General features: G+C 43.3%; 1 protein-coding gene across 1 annotated transcript in view; it reads right to left on the bottom strand.

Annotated features, from left to right (window-relative positions):
* Window positions 1-26151, bottom strand: part of CSMD2 (CUB and Sushi multiple domains 2) — a 456222-nt gene that overhangs the window by 399326 nt on the left and 30745 nt on the right. The window contains exon 2 of the mRNA XM_042440873.1: window positions 887-1103. Within this exon, the coding sequence (XP_042296807.1) occupies window positions 887-1103 (217 nt within the window). The remainder of the gene's footprint in view (window positions 1-886; window positions 1104-26151) is intronic.

Raw genomic sequence — 26151 nt, 5'->3', positions numbered from 1 at the left:
TAGCCTATTCCACTGTTGAAAAGCAATTACAATAAAAAAGGCCTTCCTAAAGTTTGGGTTGTATTTCTTTTCTTATAATTTGAACCTGTTCGTTTGTATTGTAGTTTCTGGAGCAGCACAAAACAGGTTTGCTCCATCTACTGCATGGCCTCCCTTCAGATATGTAAGGATGGCTATCATGTCATCTCTCTGTCCTCTCTTCTCCAAGCTAAACCTACATAGCTCTCTCAGTCATTTCTTATAAGTCTTGGCTTCAAGACCTTTGGTCAGCTTGCCTGCATTTTTCAGGACACCCTCCAGCTTCTCCCCGCAAGTTAATTTATTAAAAACTACTTTTGCATTTTGATTTCAGTTTGCAGCTATTGGAGTATGCCTAGGACAAAGGAGGAAAGTAATAGGAAGAGAGTGAAACTGGGACATTTTAAAAGTAGCGGGGAAAGTAGGATGACAGAGGATAAATTGGGTCTAACCCCAGCCAAATTGGGACAGTTGGAGGGTAGGACTTTTTCAGAGTTTGCCAAGTACCGATCTGTCAAAGACTTGGGATGAGACAACTGGCTTTTAAAGAAGTCTCTAGTTCAAGTTCGTGCCCAGCTCCTTTGTCACCAACTTCTAATTAACTTCTCCAGATGTCTCAAGCAGCAACTGTCATGATAACAGTGCGCCAGCAAATACTTTTCGGCAACATTTTTTCCCCAGGCCTTATCAAGCCTGTGAAATCCAGACAGTTGAGATAACTTCTGAAAGCTACTGAAACATAAAACCCTCCGCCTAAAGTTTTTAATCCAACCAACAGACGTCTTGATGCGTTTATGAACAGTCTCCGTCCCCGGGTGATATAGTGGCAGAAACAACCTCACAGAAAGATTCTTACATGTTCCCATACCTTGTTCTTAGATTTCCCTGCTGAGGCAACCCGTCGTAAACCGATAACACATCGAAATCTTCTTCTAGCGCAAAGGACTGGAATACAAGCTGCACTCGGTTGTGCTCCTTGGCTGTGATTGTCCATGTGCAGTTTGCATAATTTGGATAGCCGTACGGGAATCCCGGGCTCTGTATCGTCCCGTTCGGGCCTTGCAAAATGTAACTGCAGTTCTGGGCTGGATAGAAGGGGAAAAGAGAAAAATGCAATGGAAATTTAATTATTGATAATGAGATTTTAGCTGTGGAACACAAGAGACATTGCTAAGCACCGTATGTAATCAGCTATGGATGTATAGGACTGTCTTTATAGTACATATCAGATATGCGTCTGTCAACATGAACCTATTTCTTCATATATGGAATGGAGAGTACTTGAGATTTTGGAACAAGTGAACACAGGAAAAACTGAAACTGACCGATCTATTAATGTAGTTCATTGACTTTGACCTGGCATGAATGAGAAAACTGCATTGACTGATTTTAATAAACATATTGAATTAGTGGTCTGTGAGTATATTTATGAAAGTATGCTCAGATATTTTGGTTTCCCAACCTAGAGAGGGAGTGACAAGCACCAGATTGTTTTCCTTTTTTTAAAGTGATATAACTATAAATAGGCACAACTGTAAAAATGCTTTGCATTGGGGGAAAAAGTGCATAAACAATGAGAACATGAGTAACCAATGTGCCATTATGAGCAATATGTTAACAAGCCAAGCACTGGAGAAAGCCTATACACACAATCTTTTTTGGGGGGGGGATCTTGTAAGTGGGGGATAAAAAGAAAAGGCTAATTAGAAAATCCACAAATTTCTTCAAGGGAATGTTCAGGCGGGATTTAGTCAAATACCCTTTTATTTGGTGGTGGTTGTTTTATCAGTCCACAATATATCTTTAGAACTCTTCTCCAGTACTACATTTTGAATGAGCTGATTCCATTTTTCTTCTTTACCTAACAGCTTTCTTCACTGTCCAGCTTTCACAACCATACATAGTTGTGCCATGTTAAAATATTTAAACAAATTATGCATTCACTATATTCTCATGTATAAGTCTAGACACTTAAGTCAAAAATTGATTGTAAAAACCTGGGTCGACTTATCCAAAGGTAAATGCAAGTACTATACTTTTAACTCTTGTATTACAAAAGGAACTAATCCCTGGTGAAAGGCAAGAGCATAATCTGTCCTGATAGCACTGACCCCCTCTTTATTCTTTCATCCATCCAGCCTTTGGTATGAACACAAACAGTTATGCCTGCTGGAATTTGCAAGTTCCTTGGCATTGCTTCATCCTTAGGATTCTTTGTCACATGCCCCTAAGTTTTACCCTCGACTTATCCACAGTTCATATCAAAATCCGTAATTTTGACCCTAAAACCTGCCCTCTATTTATACATGAGATCGACTTATAGTCAAGTATATACGGTACACTACTTGGAACTAACATATGGATTTAGCCTTCTAATTTCATTCTTGTTGCTGCTGTTTTCAAATGCATTTCAAGTGCTGTTTGCATACCAAGCCATTGTGGGCTAAAAGCCCTCACCCCCCAGTGAAACTCTACCAAGCAACTAATTTAAACATGAACATTGGTTAGAGCAAGGGTGGGCAAACTATGGCTCTAGGGCCATCGGCAGTCCTTGGCCTAATTTCAAAAACTCTTTGCAAGTGATCATTTCAGACCTCTGGCAAGAACAATCACTTTCTCTGTTGGCAAACTACTAGATAGGGAGGAAGATAAGTAGAGTGCATGGGAGGATGGGTGGAAAAAAGAGAGAAGGAATGGAAGAAAGAGAGAAAGGGGCAACACTGCCCATTTACATTCTCTAGCTGTGCCCATTCCTTATTTAGACCCACCTCCACTGGGAAGCGATTCCTATAAGATCCCCCGCACCAAAGAATGCAACTCACAACAGAAAAGAGGAGGAAGAAGATGTGTTGGCAGTCACCTCCTCATCCCTTCATCAAAGCCAGAATGGGTTGGGTTTTTTGGACTATGGAAATTACCATACAAGGTGTTAGTGATGGAGCTGAAGTGGAATTTCAACCTATGATTCCTCTCCTTTTCGCACAATGCAGCCACTCATCCGTTGCTGATCCGTTGTTATCCCGTCATTATTGCATAATTTTGCATTAGCGAGAGATACCTGTCAATGCGAAATTGCACGATGATAATGGTACAACAACAGATCAGCAATGGAAGGGAGACAATGTAGTGCGAAAAGGAGAGGAATCATAGGTGGTAATTACATTTAAATGCCATCATTAGTGCCTCATGCCGTAATCTCCTATAGCTCTCCGATGCCCTCAGCCAACATGGCTGCTGGGATCTGTGGATTCTGGGACCTACAGACCCAAACCATAATGGTCTTTGGAACCAGCTGGAAATTCCACTGACCTGCTCTGACATGAAAAACAGATCCATGTTTCCTCCCTTTTTCTAAAAAGAAAGTAATCTGCTGCACTTTTGTGGTCTAAAAGACGGTTTCGGTTTGGCGTCTGATTGCTGGGATTCATGCCTCTATCTCCATACCACTTTAGCTGCCATATTTATCCCAAAAGGCAAAGCTGTCTGCAGAGGGATTATGTAAATGAGCGTCTTTATGAGGATGACTCCAGAGGGACAATACTAGACTGAGCCAGGCAGTTCAGTCAAATCAGCAAAGGGAAACCACAATGCCATTACAACAGAAATGCACCAAGGTGACCGATATATAAATAGCAGGCTAGATGCTGTGGCAATAAAAAGAGGATCCTTATTTTGCACAGCATTCTGCCTGCTGACAGGAGCCAAACACACTGCATTGAGGAGTTCACAATGGCATTACTTATCCCTCTGGTTAGATTAGAAAGAGAGAAGGGCAGACACAGAAAAGGCACCATCTCTGTCTCTCTCCATGTGTGCGTATTAGGGTTGCCAGGTCAAGAGTATCCCAGGCACTGAAATTCCAGCACCAAACACAATGGCTTTGTGATGTTACAAGGGCAGGCCCTGGTGATGTTGCAAGGATGGCATGACACGGAACAGCCACTGGGTTCTCATTCATCACGATCCATTAAACATCAGCTAGATCTGCACAGAGTATAGTTTTGTGTTTTGTTTTTCAAAAGTCTAACCAATGAGAGAAGTATGCATACACACTTTCAAAGCAGTGTGTTTGCCCTAAGATCCCCCCATCCTTTGGTCTGAGGAGGTCAGCGTGATGACACTGAGGCCCAAGCTCTGAAATCTGGGAACCTTAAGTATGCATGTAGGTACAGACATAGGTAAGCACATAGGGACATACATAGGTAATTCATATCCACTGGTTCTCCATTCACAGAGTCAAACATTCATAACTTGAAAATATTCACACACATACATGACCCAAAAAGCAAAGCTTGATTTTGCCACCATGCCACAATATATAATGTGACTTGAACATCCACAGATTTTGGTATCCATGGAGGGTCCTGGGACCGGATACCAAGGGCCCACTGTATACACATACAATCAGACCTCCACATTTCCAGCTTTGAATTTTGCAGATTTGATTATTCATGGATTTAATATGTTCTCTCTAGGAATTTCTAGTTACTCCAGAACAACTCTATAGTCAACGTTCAGCAGAAGTCACAGTGGAAGACCTAGAGATTCCAAGAGAATCACTTCTTCAGGCATTTGCAGGTCCTCCAACACTAATCTATGGTCAATGTCTGGGAGATGTTACCACAGAGATGTGATGGAGACCTAGAGAGGTTTTCACTCAGATTTAAAAAATAGTGGGTTTTTATCTGCAGCTTTCCCACTTTCAGGGGGGTCCTGAGCCACTAGCCCCAGTGAATCACACACAGAGACACAGACATACATACACACACTTGTAACTCCATAAGCCCCTACTGTATCATCGTCAAATCTAACCATCAATGTTCCATTATGCTGAAGCTTCTAGGTCCAGACCTAAAGCCACACTATATATTTGGTTGCTCAGCTCTGTGAAGGGGGATCAAGGTGGGAATATTTCATAACCAGGCTGCAAGTAGGTGGGGAGGAGAGGTCAAATGCATTATACAGGGTAACATAAATCAAGGCACATAGTGTAACAGTACCTTTATTGGACAAAATTTGTCCCACTACCTTTCAAAGCCCACTAGCTTCTTTGCCATACAAAGATGATTTTTCAGAAACAGACATAGAAAGAAAATGGTGTTCCAGTTACAGTGTCTGCATCTTGATTTTAGGGGGTATAGAGGAGTGGCTAGCAATCCCGGCTCCTTCGGGTACTCTGCATTTCAGCTCCCAGAAGCCAGGCATTCTGGAAGACAAAGTCCAAAACATCTGGAGGATCAAAGAGTGGGAACCCCTGGCATAGAGCAGGGATTCCCAACCCCCTTGACTTGCAGAGCCCTTATTTCTATGCCAGAGCCCCTAAGAGACCTACCTTATGTCTTACAAGTTAATGACGTTTATGAGTATATGTAAGAATATAGTCTTACTAATTTGATTCCATTTTTATTTAATTCATTTTCCTGGAGCAGCCACGGAGCACCTGGGAAGTGCAAATGGAGCTCCAAGGGCTCCTGGGAGCACAGGTTGGGAACGTCTGGTATAGAGAAAGGATATGTGTAGAAGAAAATATTAGTCTACACATCATCGTGGCCATTAAATGACATGGGGCAAAGGCTATCAAAAAAGGTAAAGGGTTCCCCCCCTTATCTGGAGGTATAAAGCACCCCACGAGATCTGGCACTGTGTGTATACACAGCTCTTAATAGAAACAGTGTGGAGAATCCCCTGAAAAGCATCTGTCCTATCTAGTCTGGACATAATTAGATAGCAAGTTAGAATCCTAGAATTGGAAGGGTCCCCCAAGGACCATCTAGTCTCAGACCTTGCCATGCAGGAGATGCACAGCTGAAACACCCCTGACAGATAGCCATTTAACCTCTGTTGAAACATCTCCAGTGGAAGAGAGATCACCACTTCCACCATGAAGCACCTCTTACTATCAGAAAGATCTTCCTAATGTTTAATTAAGATCTCCTTTCCCCTAGTTTGAATTCATGGGAGTAGATGAAAGCAAGCTCACTTCATCATCTACATGATAGCTCTTCAAACATCAGCATACCATCATATTACCTCAGTCTTCTCTTTTCCAAGCTAAACATACCCAACTATTTCTCACAGAGCTTGTTTTCTAGACATTTTACCATCTTAGTTGTTCTTCTCGGGACACATCCCACTTTCTCAAGATCTTTCTTAAATCATGGTGCCCAGAAGAGACACTGTCTTCCAATTGAGCTCTGACCAAAGAAGAATAGAGTCGTACCATTGCTTCTCTTTATTTGAACACTGTATTTCTTTTGATGTAGTACAGAATTGCATTGCCTTTTTTACTGCCGTATTATACTGTCAACTCATGTTTAACATTTCATCTACCAAGATCCCAGACACTTTCTACATATAATGCTGTTAATCAAGACATCGGTGACCCTATTTCTGAGTATCTAGATATAGAGCCTGACATTTCATCATGCTGAAATTCCTTTTTGTCTTTGTCAATGCAGTTTCACAATGACAGTCATCTTGAATCCCAATTTTTGAGGTATTAGATGCCTCTCCCAATCTGCGGTCACCTGCAGATGTCATGAGTATCCCCTCCGTTCCTTCATAGATGTCATTTATTATGAAGATACTGAGCACGCTAGACCTGGGACACAATACCCAAGCACCACTTTGGAGGAACTACTGGCGGAGAAGCCTGAAAGAATTACTCATTCTTGATGAGATAGACACTCCTGACATTTTGAAACAACCTGCCAAGAATGCACTAAACCCCATAAAATTCCTCATCTCCAGCAGGAGAACGAGACAGCAGATACTTTTTCCCCCATCATGGCTTCTGTAATCTGCACTAATGTGTCTGCACAAAACGTGCCTCTCTCCCCTTTGTGAAATAAAGCCCTCACATAGACACAGCAAGCACAGAAAAAGACTGGCTGATAGCTGATCAAACAAACCCATCTAATGCTTCTGATTTTAATTCATTATTCTTTAGAATTCCATACAAAAAGACTGGAGCTCTTAAAAAGTTCAGTTGTGCCATTTACAGAAAAAACACTCTTGCAAACGTGTAAACTCTCTTGAGACCATTCGCTGAAGATGCCCATAGCCGCAGATGCTGGCAAAACGTCAGAAATAAACTCTTCTAGAACATGGCCACAGAGCCTGAAAAACCCACAAAAAACTATGGATGCCGGCCATGAAATCCTTCGACTTGAGACCAACAGAAAGTATCTTGCCAGCACCCCGGCAAAGAGGAAAAAACAACGACATGGACTTTCATGCTCATTTCTGTGTGCATTTCAGAGGAAAGAACTGACAAACCCACTACTGAGCATTCCTTGCCTAAGAAAACCCTAGGAAATTCATTGGATGGCCTTCTGTCGACATGCAACTTGAAGGCACACACATACAAAAAGCAGACTATGCATGCTCTTTTCCTCAAGGACCTGAAAAAAGACCCAGGGGTCATCCCCTCCCAAAATTTCCATCCTCTCTGTCAAATCGCATTCCCATCCTTGTCAACCAAAACCCCCACAGCTGCAGCACAAGAGTAGAAGTGAGCGAAGATGGAGGAACCCATTTGACTCTGCTGCGTGCTTTTAATTTCAATCATCAGGAAATGTCAAAAAAGACGTGAAGGAAGTAGCAATTTGGAAAGGCCTTGTCACCAGAAGAGCTCCTGAGAAGTCAGTCAGCCGCTGGGGCTGCATTAACAGTGCAATTTCATCCCAGTAGACTTAGATACAAACACTGCAGACAAACAACTGAAGGGTTGATCTTATTGTAAGGAGCAGAACCTGAGTTTTCTGGAGTACAATTACAACTTCATAACACTCTGAGTCTTTTTCATTAACTTTAAAAGTGAACAAAAAGGAAATATGGGCCTCATTCCCACCTAAAAATAAATCGGTTTGCGATCTGAATTGATGGATCGATTCAACAACAGAATATGGTTCACATTACATTTTTCCCGATCGCATTTCCCCCCTGTAAAATAACCCACTTGTGGTTCACATTCATGAATGAACCGATTCAAAATGGACCCACTCCAGCCGGTCGAAGGGCAAATTTAAATCGATTCCGATCCGCACTTGGTTCACACTTGCGCAGAATCGATTTATCCAAAATGACGAGGAAAAAACAGTGTCAAAATGGCACGGGTTAAATGGGTCTAGCGCATGCCTCCCTCTCCGAATCGCTTCAGCAATTCAGTTCAACCAAGGTCATTTGAACTAGTCCAAACCGACTCGTGATCCAGTTTAAAAGGTAGTGGGAATCAGGCCTAGCATGAGTACAATGACTACCGTTTCCACCTGTCTAGTTGGGATGCCATTCGTTACTAATTTTCTGCTTGAAGGAAGTGATATATAATTTTAACCATTTTCTTCCCACTACAAGTCTTTGAAAACCAACTAGTTTCTGAAGCCTATTCACAGTTTGGGACTTATGCAAAATGTGTATGATCGTTCGAATTTTCTGCACAGGAAACAGTATTTCCGCATGCTGTTTCCTGCACAGAAAATGCTGCTTTCTGTGCAAAACAATCATGTGTGAAATTTGTGCAGAATAAGTCCTCAACTGTGAAAATTCTCAGCAGTCCTGGGTTCTCCATGTCTGTTTCGTGACACACGAGAAACCTTTTTTCCCCCAACCATTTTGCAAATATTTTCAAATATTCATTCCATCTCCATGGTCAATCCGTGACATTTTTGGAACCAGATCTTAGAAAAGTGACTTTTTGAATGATAACATCCAGAAGACCTCAACTGCCTGAACATATATTTTCAGCCCCAAGGATGTGGTTTCCTTAACTTGTGCAGGCTGACTTCATGCAAAACACACAGCATAAAAAACACACAGCGCAAAACCAAAAAAACCGTCCTAACTGATCAAAAAGATACAAACAACCCACCAAACCTCCTAATTTTTTAAACAAGCCCAGACAACAAGACAGCAGCTGTCATACTCTGATTATACCATTTGTACTGAAAGCATTCTTGCAAATGCTACAAACTCACTCTAGATTAACAAGAAATAGCTTGCCTTCTTGACAGGGAGAAGGGCACTTTCGAGGTTTCTCAAACACACAGAAACAAGACAAGTGAAGATTTCTCTCCCTGTTCCCATAAATGGCATCATTCAAATGATCCTTTGCAATGGACTGGTTGACAGACGGAAGCATGACACTTGGATATTATGGCAAATAAAAACCCCATGATAGGATCACCTAGGCGCTATACAGACGGGCACAATGGGGCGCCATCATTGCGCGCGAGGGGTGGCACTTCCAGATGCCCTTCGCCCCTCGCACGTGATGAGGGTGTCAAAATGGTGGTGCCCTGTATAGATGGGCACTGCCATTTTGATGTAACGGACACTTGGCATCCGCATGTCGCGACACCATTGTGACATCGCAAATGCACCATTGGCATACTGCGGCATCACAATGGCATCGCAAAAAGAACCTGTTTTTTGCAGGGTTTTTTTGCAGCGCGATGAAGCCACACTGTTTGTCCGCTACAGCTTCCTCATGCAGCAAAACAAGGTGCGGGCCGACCACCCTTTTTAGGCGGTCTGTACCCCGCCCTAAGTTGGAAATGACTTGAAGGCACACAACAACAACAACAACAACAACTTTTACCAGCTACTCAGTTAAGTTAGGTAAGTGAGCTCTCCTGACCTAGCCACCCCTCAACCTGATGGAAATGTTACCAAGCAATAACAACAGCAAGTACATTTCTATATCATTTATTAGTGCACTTAAGTACTCCCTAAGTGGTTTACAATGTGTAAGTCAATTGCCCCCAATGAGCTGGATACTCATTTTAGCAACCTCTGAAGGCTGAGTGGACCCTGGAGCCCTGCTTGGGATTGAACTCACAAGTTTGTGGATGTGAATGGCTGCAGTACCTGCATTTAACCACTCTGTCACCACATATGCTCTCCCCATGTAAATGATGCCCATTACAGTAGGTTCAAGTAGGGAGTTATTGTAGCAACAGTGTCACAATTGTGACTATGTAACAATTGTGAATTTGAAACAGTTGCAGATGAGTAGATCTAGTGTTCTATTTATAATCACTACTTAGGAGTGCATCTTTGTTGTTGTTGTTTTGTGCCTTCGAGTGATTTCCAACTTATGGAGATCCTGAGTGGGGGTTTCTTGGAAAGGTTTGTTCACCGGTGGTTTGCCATTGCTTTCCCCTGAGGCTGAGAGCATGTGACTTGACCAAGGTCACCCCGTGGTTTTCATGGCAGAGCTGGGGATCGAACCCTGGTCTCCAGAGTCATAGTGCAACACTCAAACCACTGTGTTAAACTGGCTCTCTTACAATGTAGAAATAATGCAGTTTGACACCACTTTAACTCCACCCTACTGAACCCTGGAATTTGCAGTTTTGCGAGGCACCAGTATGCTTTGGCAGAGGAGGCTAAAGATCTTGCAAAAGTGAACACACCAAACAGAATAGCTCTGGGCATGAATGATTTTCATTGTCTCCTTTGTTATCATTCATTCCCCAAATTTTCCTGGGCAGCAGAATTCTTACTTCGGGGGCAATTTGCCACACATGTACCAATAGATATACTCCTGGTTGTAGCCCAATGTTTTGCTAGTTCAACAAATACATTGTCCAGGCAGAACATTCTCCTGTATCTGGCTTAGAACTAAATGGTTAAAACCAGGAGAGGTGAGGACTGAAGGGAATTGGCACTCATTATATTGCTACTAGATTTATATGGCTTTCAAGAGATGCTCCTTGGGAGCCCTTATAGAAGAATGGTGATCTTGTGCAATGATCTTTCTGTGCTGAGCTGCACTGATATCGCAGTCATTTGGACTTAGGAAGAAGCGTTGTAAAAGAATCAAAAGATGTGGTTTACAGGTGCCAGGCATTTTCAACCCGAGTGCCCAAACCACAGGAAGAGTGGAGGACAAAAATGAACTCAGCTTGGCAGAAGATGCTATTTCTCAAGGTCATCCAAAAATGACTCAGTATTTGCCCACAATTTTTGTGCATATGCCATACTTAAAGCATGGAACACATCTCTATCTCTCTCTTGCAAGACCTTGTTAGCTAGACCTTTTTGTGTGTGTGTGTGTGTGCACCTTCAAATCGACTGTTGTCTTAGGGCAACCCCATGAATTTCAGAGGGTTTTCTTAGGCAAAGGACCCTCAGAGGTGGTGTTGCTACCTTCCTTTTTCTAAAATATAGCGTATACAACTTGGTATCCATTGGCGGTCTCTCATCCTAATATTAACTAGAGATGACCCTGCTAAACTTCGAAGATCAGAAGTGATCTGGTGCCTTAGGGTATTTAAGTCCATCTTAGATCATAGTTTGTTGTCGTCGTTGTGTGCCTCCAAGTCATTTCTTATGGGAACCCACTTACCCTTTATCTGGACTTTAGATATGATTAGAAAATCCCAGTATCTTAGGTATGAGAAAAGCATGGCCTTGCTGGACTCCAACTCACATCAGGTATACAATAATACTGTATATACGCGACTATATGTCGACCGTATATATAAGTCGAGGTCAGGTTTTGGGGCCAAAATTATGGATTTTGATATGACCTGTGCATAAGTCGAAGGTAAAACTTAGGGGCATGTAATGAAAGATGTAAAGGACGAAGTAAAGGAAAACAATGCAAAAGATTTTATATAATCCCAGCAGGCATAACTATTTGTGCATGGACTAAAAGCTGGATGGATGAAAGAGTAGAAGGTCAGTGCTTCCAGGGCAGATTAAACCCTTGCCTTTCACCATATATATGTGTGTGAGTTAAAATGCAGTACTTCCATTGACCCATGCAGAAGTCGACTCAGGTTTTTGGGGTCTATTTTTTAACCTAAATTTCTAAACTTATATAGGAGTATATACAGTAAATAGTCTAAGTGGATGGGAGTTACAGTGAACAACATCTGGAAGGCCATGGATTCTCATGTCTGGTTTACTGTCAAAAAAAATCTATCAGCAGGCGAGATCAGTATTAATGGCTCTTCTCACAAACATTTGCGTGATAGAGCAGATATTCAAAGAAGACTTCGAAGTGGTGAAACCAAGAATATGGAGCGCTACCAGTCAATGACCTCTGAGTCTTTAGGTAGCTGCTAGAGTTGCTTTTATATTTGCTGTTTGACTTTCAATGGCTGTTTGTTGCTTCTGGCTGGCTTTCTAAACTGCTATTTTAGTTGTTTGACACTTATTTTACTGTGTACTTTTATAATGCTTCCAAGCTATTTTCCACTCCCCAAAAAGGAGAGCAAGATATAAACCAGGGATGGGGGGGATGACAGTGCAAGCAACGGAGGGTGCTTAAGACCAAATAGAGAAAATAAAAAATAAAACAGTGCGCCATACATTCACTATCAATCTACTAAAACCATTTTGCATTCCTGGTCTTGGCGAAGAAGCATTTTGCAGATGGATATGTCCAAAAGAAGAATTGCTTACTGCAGGAGGAAAAAAGAAAAGGATGCGTGTGTGCAGGTTAGAATCAGATTTACCCACAAGCTGACAACCTGGAAACCAATATATTCTTCATCAGCAGTAATAGGCAAGAGCATAGATTATATTGGAAGGTGATGAGACCCGTCAGAAGGCATGAGGATGCAATGGAACAACAATGGATAGCTGCATCCGCACCAAATAATCAGGTTAGAGTCGAGCAACCTGTTCGGCGTTGAGTTTGAGCATTCCTCCCGAGTTTAAAATCCTGCATTTCAAAGTAGGAGCAGGGCAGGAGATGCAGTGGATGAAGAGCAAGGTTCATCCTAGTTCTTTCTCTTCCTCTCCACAGCCACCTTTGTTGAATACAGAAAGGGAATGATATTTTCACAACCCCTCCACCAGCATTTCAGCACACTGCAAGGCTTTCTATGCAATGCACCACGGATTCCTGCAATGGCAGTACATGGTGGCATGTGGAGCTCTCCCTTTCCCTGCTACCCTCCTGAATTTCTTTAAGAAAATGAAATTTCAAGGACAACTTCAGACCTTGGGGGAAATGCAACAGTTCATTCTGAGAGACATGGGATAACAAGAACAAGAGACACAGTTCGCCTACTCATTGGCCATCCTGCAAGCCTCTGTGCTGAAGAGAGCTGGGAGCAAGGGGAGGGCGAAATGTGGTACGGTTGCATAGCAACAAGAGGACACATTTCACAGGAGTGATGGAGAAGCATCACAGCTGTGACCACACTGTGGAGCCTCAACCTTATTCTCAGATCTCTTCCCAGACTGAGAACAAGGTGAAGGCACTGTAGAGTAGTAAGAATGCTATTGGCGGGGAGGAAGGATATAAACCCCTTTTGGTGTCGCTGCGTGCCTTCAAATCATTTCCAAATCATTTCCTTACTTAACTCCTATCAATGGGTTTTCTTGGCTAGATTTGTTCAGTGGAGCTTTGCCCTTGTCTTCCCTTGAGGCTGAGAGAGTGTGATTTGTCCAAGGTCTCCCAGTGGGGTTCCGTGGCTGAGTGGAGATTTGAACCCAGCTCTCCCAGTGTCCCAGTCCAATGCTAAAACTACTACACCACCCTGGCTCCTAATACCCTTTACTACCCTTTGTCTCAGCTGCACATGGCTAAGAACAGGGACGTAGCCAGGATTTTAGGAAGGGAGGGTCCAGACTAAGTGCTACCATTATATTGGGGCTTGGGTGTGGCGGCGCAGCAGCATGCACCATTCATTTTTCTAATCGAAGGGGGCAAACCATCCAAGACCCACACTAAGCTGGCTCAAAAATATGCTGATCCAGAACATGTACCAGTCAGGAAATGGGTATGTTAATTTCCTAGTCTGTCCTAATCTCTCCTGTGTGAGATTTGGGATTGCTCTGACCAAAAATCCACAAGAAACTTCAGGTAAACCAGAAAGTGTATTATAAAGATAAAGTAGAAGCATTCCTGGTCATGTCTTTGCTGAATATGAGGAACTCCACATAGAGACCACACTTTACAATTCCCCAGACCCCCTCCCTTTGAGTTGGTTTCCCTTTGGGTCAGCCTTTGATGGAGAAGTTCTCCCTTTGTTCTTAAGGGGGAAAGGAGGGGGGTGTTGACCATTTGGTTCCTAGATCCTCTACCAAGGAGAGATCTAAGACTGTATGCATCTTTGGTATCAGTTACCCAACAACCCCTCATAAAACTGCCTATCTGCAATACATGACCATCCGGCCCATTCCTCATGGTGGCAGCCCCTATTCCCAAAATGACTGTCTATCTATATCTCTACTCCCTCTCTCTATATGCGTATCTATCTCTTCCCTATTTGTGTGTGAGAACCTATTCCCTGACCCCCCCTCTGTGGTTTCTCTCTCTCTCTCTCTCTCCAAACCTCATGGCAGAATGCACCTTGCATGACTGACTGAAGGTGGATTCTGACATCCTGCTTGCATGCTTTCTCTTTCTCTCTGTTTCAGGCATACTCTTGACACAGATTCCTTGCAAACATCCCATATCCCAGGTCTCCAAGTGACAGTTTCACATGCCAGGAGAGATCTTCCAACTGAGCCGTCAGGTGCCAAGATAACAAGCCTGTCTGTCCTGGCATCAGCAAAAAGCTTCATTGATTACAAGGATGTAAAAATTTGTATTTAGCGTTTGCATGCACAAACAAAGCATTTCAAAGGTTTTCTCACCCAGGGGTGGGTGTGGGTGTGTGTGTGTGTGTGTGTGTGTGTGAGAGAGAGAGAGAGAGAGAGAGAGAGAGAGAGAGAGATTTTGTACCTTTTTTGGGGTAATATTTACCACTCTTTAGAACTTCAGGATGGATGATGGGAGCCAGTACGGCATAGTGGTTTGAACATTGGACCATGACTCTGGAGACCAGGGTTCGATTCCTTGCTCAGCTCTCCTAGACTACATCTGCACTGCAGAAATAATGCAGCCTGACACTGTTTTAGCTGCCATGGCTCAATGCTATGGAACTCTGGGACCTGTAGTTTGGTGAGATATTTAGCCTTCTCTATCAGAGAGCTCTGGTGCGCCACTAAACTACACATCCCAAGATTCCATAGGAAGGAGCCAGGACAGTTAAAGCATCATAAAACTGCATTATTCCTGCAGTGCAGATTCAGACCTATTCATGTGTGCACACATTACCAGAATAGACCAGGGCACCTTGAAAAAGACAGCCGTACAGTGGTACCTCGGGTTACGAAATTAATTCGTTCCGCGGCTAATTTCGTAACCCGAAAAACCTTCGTAACCTGAATTGCCATAGGCGCTAATGGAAAAAAATAGCTCTCTGCTGCCCTCCGGTGGCGAAATAGCGCCGAGGTTTTTTCGTAACCCGAAAAAACCTTCGTAAGCCGAAACAATAAATCCCTATGGGATTTTTTCGTATCCCGAAAAATTCGTAAGCTGGGTAATTTGTATCCCGGGGTACCACTGTACTCTGATAATGACAATTTCCTCTCTAGGAACCAGGGAACCTTGACATTATTATGACACCGAGCATGATCCTTTGTGTGACGGCATGCAAACAGATTCCTGGAAACCGCCTGCGTACAACACAGAAGTGACTCATACCCTTTCCAGTAACCCCAGGTCAAGCATCACCCTGAAAATATTCACAAGGAATTAAACCTGGCTAGGAGTACCCTGGTTAAAAAAAAAAAAAAACGCAAAGGAAGCAGGAACTTAATTTGTGCCATTTACAGTTCAGGACAAAGTGAACAGCGCCATAAACCCAGCGTGTCCCAGCCCTGTCCCAGCAAACTGTCTCAGAGCTGCCTGATCAACCTAAATCATTGTCACAGCAGATGCCAGCAAAACACCAGGGCAGACAGAACCAATATGATTGCAAAATGCAATTTCCGAGAGCAGCAGGGGGGACTTTTTGCTAGTGGGGCAGGCCTCTCTCTCTCTCTCTTTTAAAGAATCTGCACATGCATTTATTCTAGCTTTGGAATCAGGCGCAGAGCAGCAAGAAAGGAAAAGCAGCCCATCAGACTAAGGAGCCCACACAATGCAAGCAAAGGTTTGAAATACCCCTTGCAATGCAGAGGAAGAAACTCCTGCAGCTCAGCATCTGTCTTGGACTAAAAGCCCTATCACTCACAGGTCACACACCAATCATAGCTAGTATGGTGCAGTGGCTTGAGCAGTGGACTACAAGTCTGGAGACTGGGGTTCAAATCCACACTCAGCCACAGAAACCCACTCAGCCATAGAAGCCATAGAAACCCAAGCCACAGTTTCTCAGCAAGAGAGGAAAGCAATAGTAAGTGTTTTGGGGTTCATTTTTATCTTTATTTTCTCCCAGGACTGAGACTCACTGAGGATCTCAACATATTGCAAAACCAATCCAACTAAGATACATCAGATTATATCATAGTTACAGCAACCATCTGGTTATGGGGACTGTTCCTCATCCCCTGTACAACAGCTCTACTGGCTGTTGGTCTGCATTTGGGCTCAGTGCAAACACCATTGTCATTCTATCGCTATTTCTAGTCAACAATAACTCTTCCTGGAGGACATAGTGGTAGGTTCCCATATTTTTGGCTGGTCTTAGCCAACCAAAAATCCTTTTACAGAGGTGAGGCTACTCCAGTGCTTCTCAATTATTTTCTGTCATGCCCCCCCTAGGAAGAAGAAAACGTTTCGTGCCCCCCTCGTGACTGTAAATAGCATCATTTGTCTATAAAATTGTTATAGTACACCTCTACATAACAGAGCCTCACACCCCCCCTGGGGGGCCCACCCCACTATTTGAGAAACGCTGGGCTACTCTAACAAAGTGAAGAGGCATATGGTTCTGCTTCAAGAGTTGAAACCATAGCGCTACTACAAGTTAGCAAGGGTCAGGACTCACCACAAGAAAGCACCCTGAATACCCAAACACAGGCTCAGCAGGATGAGGAATACTAGAAGTAAATCCACGCAGCAAGCAGAGGCATCAAACAACCAAGGAAATCATAGCAACATAAGACCTGCTGCAGAGATGCTACTCTCATGCCCTGTGCTTAGAACTGAAGGCTTTTTAGCCTGGACCTTCAAGGCCCCACCCAAAGCACAGGTGGAAGCCATCAAGATCACCTGTGGAAGTGGTCTACTCAAACACAATATCCTATTCACAAACAGAGGTTGAAAATACAACTTTTAGAAAGTCCTAGCCCAGATCCAGTATTAGCCAAGGTATTGGGAGAATTATTCTCCAAAAATGAAACTTTCACTGCTAACAAGTAACCTTCTACTGAGAAAGAGACCTTTATCTGTCAGGTTTAGACTATTGTGTTCTCCAGGGCAAGGGCAGCTGAATGGTGTTTCCTTCTGATTAAGGAAGGAAAGAATGTACATCTTGAGCAGATGCTTCAACTGCCACTTTCCTGCAACATCTGAGGCCTTATACAGACTGGCACTTTGTGTGAGCCTGTGGGTGGAGTTAGGGCACAACATCCTCACACTGGATGCCCTAAATATGCCCCTATGGTGCCATTTTGGCACACACCAGTCTACAGGGCGTGCGCCATCATGACGCCCCTCCGGTGCTGCTTCCACATGATGCAGCACTGAAGGGACATCATGGAGCCACGCAGCCGCTCTCTGGATGCCAGAGGTTGCCACAGCCCCGATCCAGCCAGTAAAGGGGCAGCTGCAGACCTCCCCTTAGGGGCAGTTTGTATAGCCCCTGATTTGGGTTTGTAAGAGTAAAAACTGAATAGGGTTCTTTAATGGTTGCATAGAAGGAATTTTGCCAGGTATTCCTTGCTGGTGGTTTGCCGTCTGTTGTGGCACCAGAACTCTCTGACAGAGAAGGCTTAGTATATCACAAAACGACAATTCCCCAAATTCCATAGCATTGAACCATGCCAGTTAAAATGGTGTCAAACTAGATTATTTCTGCAGTGCCCATGCAGCCTTCAAGGCCCTCTCTGTGCCTAGGCCTGGCTAGGATTCTTTGCATAGATTGTAGCTAAGTAGGATTCATCCTGCAGGAGTTTCTTGCCAGTTTCTTTCGACTAAAGCTTTTGACTTTCTGCTACTCTTTCTACTTAGCCTCCAGTCTCACAGCGGGAGCCTTCTGGGTAATGAATAATGCAAGGTGATTCCATTTGCTATAACTTTTAATCAAAATTCACCACTACAGAGAACCGAGCTGCAGCGAGGGGAAAGGGGTTGTCATTTTGCCTCTTCGGTGCTTCCTTATCTCTCCAGGAAAAAAACACGTGTAAAACTCTCAGTGCAATGCCTTAGTTCCAAGCCAGGATTTCTTTGTTTTTTCATGTTTCCTCTCCAGGGCATGTGTAAGTCGGTCACCTGTCTACGAATGGACAACATGAGACAATTCTGCACTATAAGCATATGAGAAATTAGGACTCTAAAACTGTTTCGAGAGGTTTCGCTGTCTCAGGTCTAGCAGCACCTTCCCAAATGCACTCCAAAACTGAGATGAATAGTGCTAAAAGTCATTTTGCAAATGAAGCAGAAAGTCTCACAAACATTTCACTCCCTCCTGGGCAATAAACAGATCATAACAGCAAATAAACATTTCCTCCTCTTTCGTGACACTCCAAATCGGCGGCCTGAAGCAGCTGCCTCACTCCAAGGAATGGGAGGCCTCATCCTATGCAATCCACACCTTGTAGTGCTGTGGACAGGATGGATTTAGATACAGTTTGTGCCTGGAAAGCTGTAGAGTAGGCCTTTGGTATCTGCTAGGGTTTGGTTCCAGGGAATCCCCATGGATACCAAAATCTGTGGATGCTCAGGTCCCATTAAATACAATGGCATAGTGAAGCTCTGCCTCTTACATAAAATGCCAAGATTAAGGTTTGCTTTGTGTAATGTGTGTTTGTGTATGTTTGTGTGTGTATGAATATTTTCAAGCTATGGATGCTTGCTCCTGTGGCTAAAGAATCAGCGGATACAGAGGGCTGACTGTACATTAAGGCTAGTGTTATAGAATGGGAGAGTGGGAATATAACCCAAAGATCACTAAGTCAAGCCCTCAAAAGAGAATGAATTCCTAGCTAAAGAATCTCTGATGGATGGCCATCCAACCTCTGTTTAAAAACTTCTCATGACGGAGAGTCCACAACTCTCCAAGTGAGTCCATTCCACTTCTAAAGAGCTCTTAATATCAGGAATTTCAGGAACTTCAAATTTCTTTTCTTGTACTTTCAGTCCATTAGTTTGGGTCTTCCAGGTTTTCTTCCAGGCTCAGTCATCCTTTTGACTCTGCAATACTAATTTTAATTAATCTTTATTGTTCAAATGGCAAATATTTTCCATGGTCAAACGAAGCCTCATCTTCCGAAAGGACCGCTTATTCACCCTCTGTAATAAAGTGTTCTTATGGACTTCAGAAACCTGTTAGGTGTGTTATTTTTTAAAAATAGATTTTTCATTCAATGCCTTCAAGTCATTTCTGACTTATGGGGACCCTAAGGTAAACCTATCATGGGGTTTTCTGGTGACCAAAGTGTGTGACCTGCCCAAGGGAACCCAGTAGGTTTCCATGGCTAAGCGGGGATTCGAACCCTGCTCTCCAAAGTCATAGCCTAGTGCTCAAACCACTGTGCCACACTGATCGTAGCTACTCAGTAAAGGAAAAGCACACAAGAACAGTAGACCTGGGAAGATTCCCATCTGATTTCCATGGTGTCGTCCACAGATAAACTACAGCCCTACCATTGCAATATGAAGTTTTCAATTAGGCATCCCTGAAGCCATGGACACCAATTCTTATTTTATTACAACAGATTATTGATGGCATTCCTAATGTGTCTGCAGTCAATCATTTTACGAAAGGCTCAGCCCTTCCAGCGTTCTCAATCATAGCAGTGAGTAAGGAGACCATTTATTTTGTCAAAAGGTAAATTCCCTAGCAACAATAATCTTGCTCTGAGAATTAACCAAGCTACTCGAAAGCAGCCAATAAACACATCTGTAATTTCATTATCCTATTGAATTTCCATACACACACATACACACCAAACACTTGTATTAAGTCAGTCTGTTCTTGGGCACACAAACAAGTGAATAAATTGACCCAGCTCCACCAGACAAAAGCAGAAGCCTTTCCCGAAAAGAAGCCACTCGGAGAGATGCTTTGAATAATGCGATTCTTCTTCAGAAAACGGAAAAAATATATTTTTTATTGTTGCTGTTGCAACAATTGAAAGAACTCCGACTCCCATTTTCTTTAGAAATGGAAACACAAGGTCTCAAAGTGTCAAGGCAAACACAAAAGGAGGTAGGCGTTACAATGCCACACAAAGCGGTGCCAACTGCTGGCACAGGGACACCACCGCCACCCTTCTAGGTTTATTTAGAAGAGAAAGAGGGCATTAAAACAGACAACTTGGGTGGGTGTCTTCATTGTTGGTGCATGGATTTTAATGAGCTCTATGGAAAGAGTCTAACTAGAACTACTGTACCTACATCTTCTCTAACTTAACATCAGAAGGGCATTTCATTCTGACAGCAGAGCTGGGAATACTGCAGCCCTTTAGGAGTTGTTGGAATGCAACTCCCAGCAGTCCTTGCTAACACAATTAATGAAGAAGAATGCTGGGAGATGCAGTGCAGTTCAAATGAATCCTCTGCCTTCTCAGTCTTTCAGCTGTTTTCTTAAAGTGACCTGGTTTCTCTCCCCTCTTCCCGCTTTGCCCCTTAATCCGTCTGTACTCAAGTGAGCAGGGAGAACAGGAAAGGAAAATGATGTTTTCTGTGCAGTAAATGTGTCCTCTGAGTTTTCCTGGATAGAGAATACCATTTTCTAAACAATAAAGTCACATACAAATTTTGCATGGAATAAGTCATGGAATGGCAAAGTTTCTCAAAGTCAAAAATTCTTATTCAGGAAACACATTTTTCAATCATTGAAAAACTATGTTGGAATATTATTTCCAGCCCTAGAGTTCATGGCCAACTCCAAAGATCTTCCCTTCCTTTCCAGTGGTTCTTTGTGAAGGACTGGTTGTCGTTGTTGTGTGCCTACAAGTCATTTCCAACTTATGGCAACCCTATCATAGGGCTTTCTTGGAAAGTTTCTTCAGAGGAGGTTTGCCATTGCCATCTTTTGAGGCTGAGAGAGTGTGACTTGTCCAAAGTCACCCAGGAGGTTTACATGGCCAAGCAAGGATTCGAACCTTGGTATTCAGAGTTGTAGTCTAAAGCCAAACCACTATACAGCACTGTCTGTCACTACGATTCAAATAGAAAACATGTACAAATAGAGAGCTGTCCATAAAGCAGTGTGCATGGATCCTGGATCTCATGTAAACCTAAGGTAGAAATGGACGTATGTTTTTGATGAGTTCCTAATGGTCTCAAAACCAAATTATGCTGCAGTGCGTGTTGGGAACACCATGCCAGTCATGACAAATTAACTGCCTTCATATATCTCCATACTAGCTTACCTTCCTTCAAAACCAAGCAGAACATCAAAAGAGGTCTGCAAAGCTTTGGGGAAAAAATGATACAGATTCACTCCCGTTATCACCAAGTTTCAAAAAGCAGCAGTACTTCGGCAGCAATGCCTGTGGTGGGCGAAGATCCAAGGGGGAAACTAAGCATGGGGACGTGTCTTTCAAAGACAAGGATTTGCTCTGCAAAGAAGAGGTCTAATGGTAGAAAAAGAGAAAGAGAGAGAAGAAAGAAAGAGGAGGGGCAGGGGAGCAGAAAGGGAAAATTAACTGTGCCGAATATTCTAAGAGTAAACCGTTTTATATGGTAATGCAAGATCCATCCTGGCTTTGCTCAGGAGTTCATCCAACTCCTTTAAAGAGACTTCTTCTGAAAGACATAATGAGTTCATCGCATTTCAAATTGGCCTTTGCCATGGTAGAACTGTCCATCTTAACATCTCCTTGTTGGTCCACCTATGGGCATTGCCCCATTGCAGGTGTATCCTTTGCCTTGCCTCTGATCACAACTCAGTTCCACTTTTGACATGCCAACAACCAGAGGATGGGTAAGTTAGGATGTAGGCATGATGGTTGGGGGATTCTAACAAATGTAGTCCATCATAGTGTGTGGTTCCAAGGTTAATGGGGGCAGCAAATCCATTCTGGGGATTCATGTCAACCTTAAAGGAACTATCTATGGGGCTGATCCCAATCACCGAGATAAATTTCAGAACCTTGGAGACCTCAAGTTCAAAGCAAGTCTGGAAGTGGATTCACTGCTCTATTGATATTGGACCTATGAGCTGCCATGGGCTGTCAACCAAACAAGTACCAGTATCCCTCAGTTATCAAAGCAGATGTGTTCCTAGGCATTACTTCTTGAACAGGAGATTTGGTGCTAGGGATAGAAATAACATGGAATGAATAGGGAGAAGCTCTTATTGCACAAAATGGAAGAGTTGTTTGACAGGTTTCAGTAAACATTCTACAGTTGACCCTCCATATTAGCAGATTCTTCATCCATAGATTCAACCATCCATAAGTTTAAAATACAGTTGGGCCTCCATTTTTCATGCACACCATTAGTGACAACAGAGATTGCCCTTCTGTGGGTAATCGAAGGTGTGGATCCCAGATCTGAGAGTTAGGAGGGGCAACTGTATACATTTTTTAAAAACCAAAAACCAAACCTTGATTTTGCCATTGTATATAAGGGATGCCATTTTACTATGACATATATAATGGTTCTTATGCATCCACAGAAATTTTGTTGGAGAGGTGCAATTTTTATTTGGGGTGGGCCTTGCTTTCATAGAATCATAGAATCATAGAGCTGGAAGAGACCGCAAGGGCCATCCAGTCCAACCCCCTGCCATGCAGGAAATCCAGATCAAAGCATCCCCGACAGATGGCCATCCAGCCTCCGTTTGAAGACCTCCAAGGAGGGAGACTCCACTACACTCATTTCATTTTGCCCTACCCCACCCCTGCAGCTAAAACCTCTGAAAACCCTCTTTCTATGACAGCATAAATGAAAGTATGCCAAGGCACCCATGCTCTTTGCTTTGAGGCATCTGCATTTTACACACACACATGCAAAGAAAAGACGAAAGGAGAAAAGAAGAGAGGGAAAGCCAAGGTAGCTACACACAAAGCCATAATGAAATTTCAGATTCTCCTTCGATGCCTGGATGAGAAGGAATCTTGAAGTATTACAAAAAGAGGTTGAAGAGGCACAAAGAGAGACACGCATCCATCCACAACATAGCAACAGTCACTGCTGTCAAGTTTGGGGGGGAATGAGAGGGAAGGAGGAGAGCTGCTGCATCGAGTGCAGAATTTCAAACCGGCCTTTGGATAAAAGATGCTCACTGTGACGTTGTGTGAGCCTCCGAGTGCGATTGCCATGACAACGCAACACACACCCTTCTCCGTTCAAGGCCTCACAAGGCAAGGGGAAAAGAAGGATGCGCTGACTGGATGTCAGCACCGAATAGCATCCCAAGAGGCCCTGAACCTGGCCCTCCTTATACGGAGACATGTCAAACCTTGGACCCATCTGTCCGACAGGAGACAGGCAAATTCTAGGCGAAAGCATCACTTAGCCAGCTTTCTAGAACAAAAGGGAAGAAAACACACACATCCATCAGGGTGCAATTTCTGGCAGTTGTCAGGGTGAAAGGACGGGTTTGCATTTGGCGTTTCAGCAGTCCTCGCATCTTTGAATACTGAATTCTGAATGCACTTCCCTGTAGAATCTGAATAAGCATGAACCTTAGCTTTAAAATACTTTCTAGCCCTTATGGCAGAGTTGGGAATCATTTGGCATGAAAGGCTCTCATGTGCCTCCCCAGACCACTCCAAAAGCTCCCAGTCTCCCCAAATGGGAAGCTGAAATGAAATTGCAATTGTCAGCCAAATACACATCGGGTGGATTAGCAGGCTTTATAAACCAGTCTTCTCCAACACTGCTTGGGAATACCCCTAAACTATTAAAAAAGAGAGACCAGAAGTGACCAGAACATCACTTGCTGTTTGAATGTGTGACTCACACAGGGTCAGAAGGATCTAACAATGTCCCTCTGACATGCTGTGCATGTCCAGCCCTGACATATGCTCATGGAAGTACATTCCACATATATAGTATAGGGTCTGCAAAATGTTTCCTTGTCTACGGGACAAAGCATCTATGACGTGTTTTTGTATGTACCCTCAAGTTGCTTGTTGATTTATGGCGGTCCCATTAGTTTCATAGGGTTTTCTTAGGCGAGTCATATTCAGAGGTGGCTTTGTCAGTTCCTGCCTCTAAGATATATACCCTACAGCATCTGGTGTTCATTGGTGGTCTTCGGTCCAAGTACTAACCAAGACTGACCCTGCTTAGTTTCCAAGATCACATGGGATCTGGTGCCTTTAGGGTATTTATGCCATGTTTAAAAGGTGTTTAGAAAGAAGAAGTGACTGGCCAAGTGATGGAAGTAGGGGTACAGCAATAAGAATTATGCCCCCCAATTACATTTTCTTTCTGTCCCCAAATTTCTGGCATTGATGGAACTTAAAACTACAGTTGAACATAGGGTTGCATGACTGAAAACTGGAGAGGGTTTCTGTATCCTAAAAGGTTGTATAGAAGCAGGAATTTGGTAGCCGTTGCTCATTATGCAACAAGGTAATAAGCAATACCTGATGAAATCCCATCTTCAAAACAACCATTAAGGCATAGAGGCCCTCTCCAGTTTTTTTATGTGGCACTCTTATTTTATAAATAGAATCATAAAATCACAGAATCATAGTGCTGGAAAGAGCCTCATGGATCATCATCACTTCCAACCCCTGCTCAATGGAGGACCTCCAGCTAAAACATCCTCAGCAAGTATCTGTCCAGCCTCTTTTTTGAAGAGGTCCATAGAAGGAGATGCCACAAATGCTGTAAGCAATTGGTTCCACTGCTGACCTGCCCTTTCTATGAATGTTCAATCAAAATCTACTCTCCTGTAACTTTAGACCACAAGACCTGGTCCTACCCTTTGCGGCATCAGAAAACAGATCTGCCTCCTCCTCTCTGTGACAGCCCTTGAGGTATTTAAAAAGTGCAATCATATAACCCCCACAATGTCTCACTCTCTGCAATGCTAGAAATTTGCTGGGTTAAGGAAAAATTCATTGCGGGCAATGCTATGCACCCAGGTGAAACAGGCTTGGAACATGCTCAGGTCCTAGGGTGGTTGCAAGCATCCCACATTTTCTCTGCCTGTGCTGTATATTACATCATGACCCAACTAAACCAGCCTAATAATCCCTCCTGTCTTCCTCCCCTGTTCAAATTCCACATTACAGCAAAATTGGAAAATATGACGTACAGCATACCAGGTTGTTGTCTATCTATTTAGCACTGTTTATATCTTGTTAATCATGCATGTTATGATCTTCCTTCAGACTTTTAAAAATCCTCCACTGTCACTTTCCTCAGCACTGCAGCATTAGGAGTACATGATATAAATAGAGTAAATAAAGGAAAGAAGAAGGCAAATTAAAGAAGTGATGAGTAGTAATGACCCAGTTTTGTAGAGAAGAGGAGCCTTGGGGTGTTATGGGCCTTGGGATGAAATGCTTTCTGGGAACTGCCCTTCTCTCTCCTGTCACTGATCCAGAGAATCCTAAAAGGACCATAGCAGTCTGCACCAAAGCTTCCAAAATTAAGCAGTGCCTTCCATATGTCTGAGCTCAAAGGACTTGGGTTAGTTTGAAGACAGTCTTCCCAAACCTGGTACCCTCCAAGATGAGATGGATTATAAAACTCATCATTAACCAACGTGCAGGTGGAGGTGATGGAAGTTGTAAGACAACACATCTGGAAAGGGTTGGGGTTGTCTTTTCAAACTATGATTAGTGGCCAAGCCAGTACCATTGAAGCTGATGAGGTCCTTCAAAATTAATGAGAAAAAATAGAGCAGAGATGGATCAGATTGGCCATCCAAGTCCTGGATCAAGTCCATTTATTGATGTGGCATGAAGTAGCAAGACTGTCACCAGAAGAGGTTTGTTGACAAGGCTATCCAGGTATTGTCTGCATGGACTAGAATACTCTGGGAGTAGCCCATAATATTCTGGCACCAAAGATGCCCTGGTGCCCCCCAATACCTGGGCACTTTGAGTGAGGGCAGGCAGTTGTTTGCACATGTGTCCCGCTGTGCCACCCACCACCACCATGGCTTCCTCTGAAGCTAAAGATTGGATGCCCAGTGTCAATACATGGCTGGGCACCATATTCTGATCTCAGAGGGCAGCAGTGGCTATGGCAGGTAGCACAGT

Source organism: Sceloporus undulatus, chromosome 9, assembly GCF_019175285.1.
Source record: "Sceloporus undulatus isolate JIND9_A2432 ecotype Alabama chromosome 9, SceUnd_v1.1, whole genome shotgun sequence".
NCBI lineage: Eukaryota > Metazoa > Chordata > Lepidosauria > Squamata > Phrynosomatidae > Sceloporus > Sceloporus undulatus.
The sequence above is the reverse complement of the archived record's forward strand: the minus strand, read 5'-3'. Positions and strand labels throughout refer to the sequence as shown.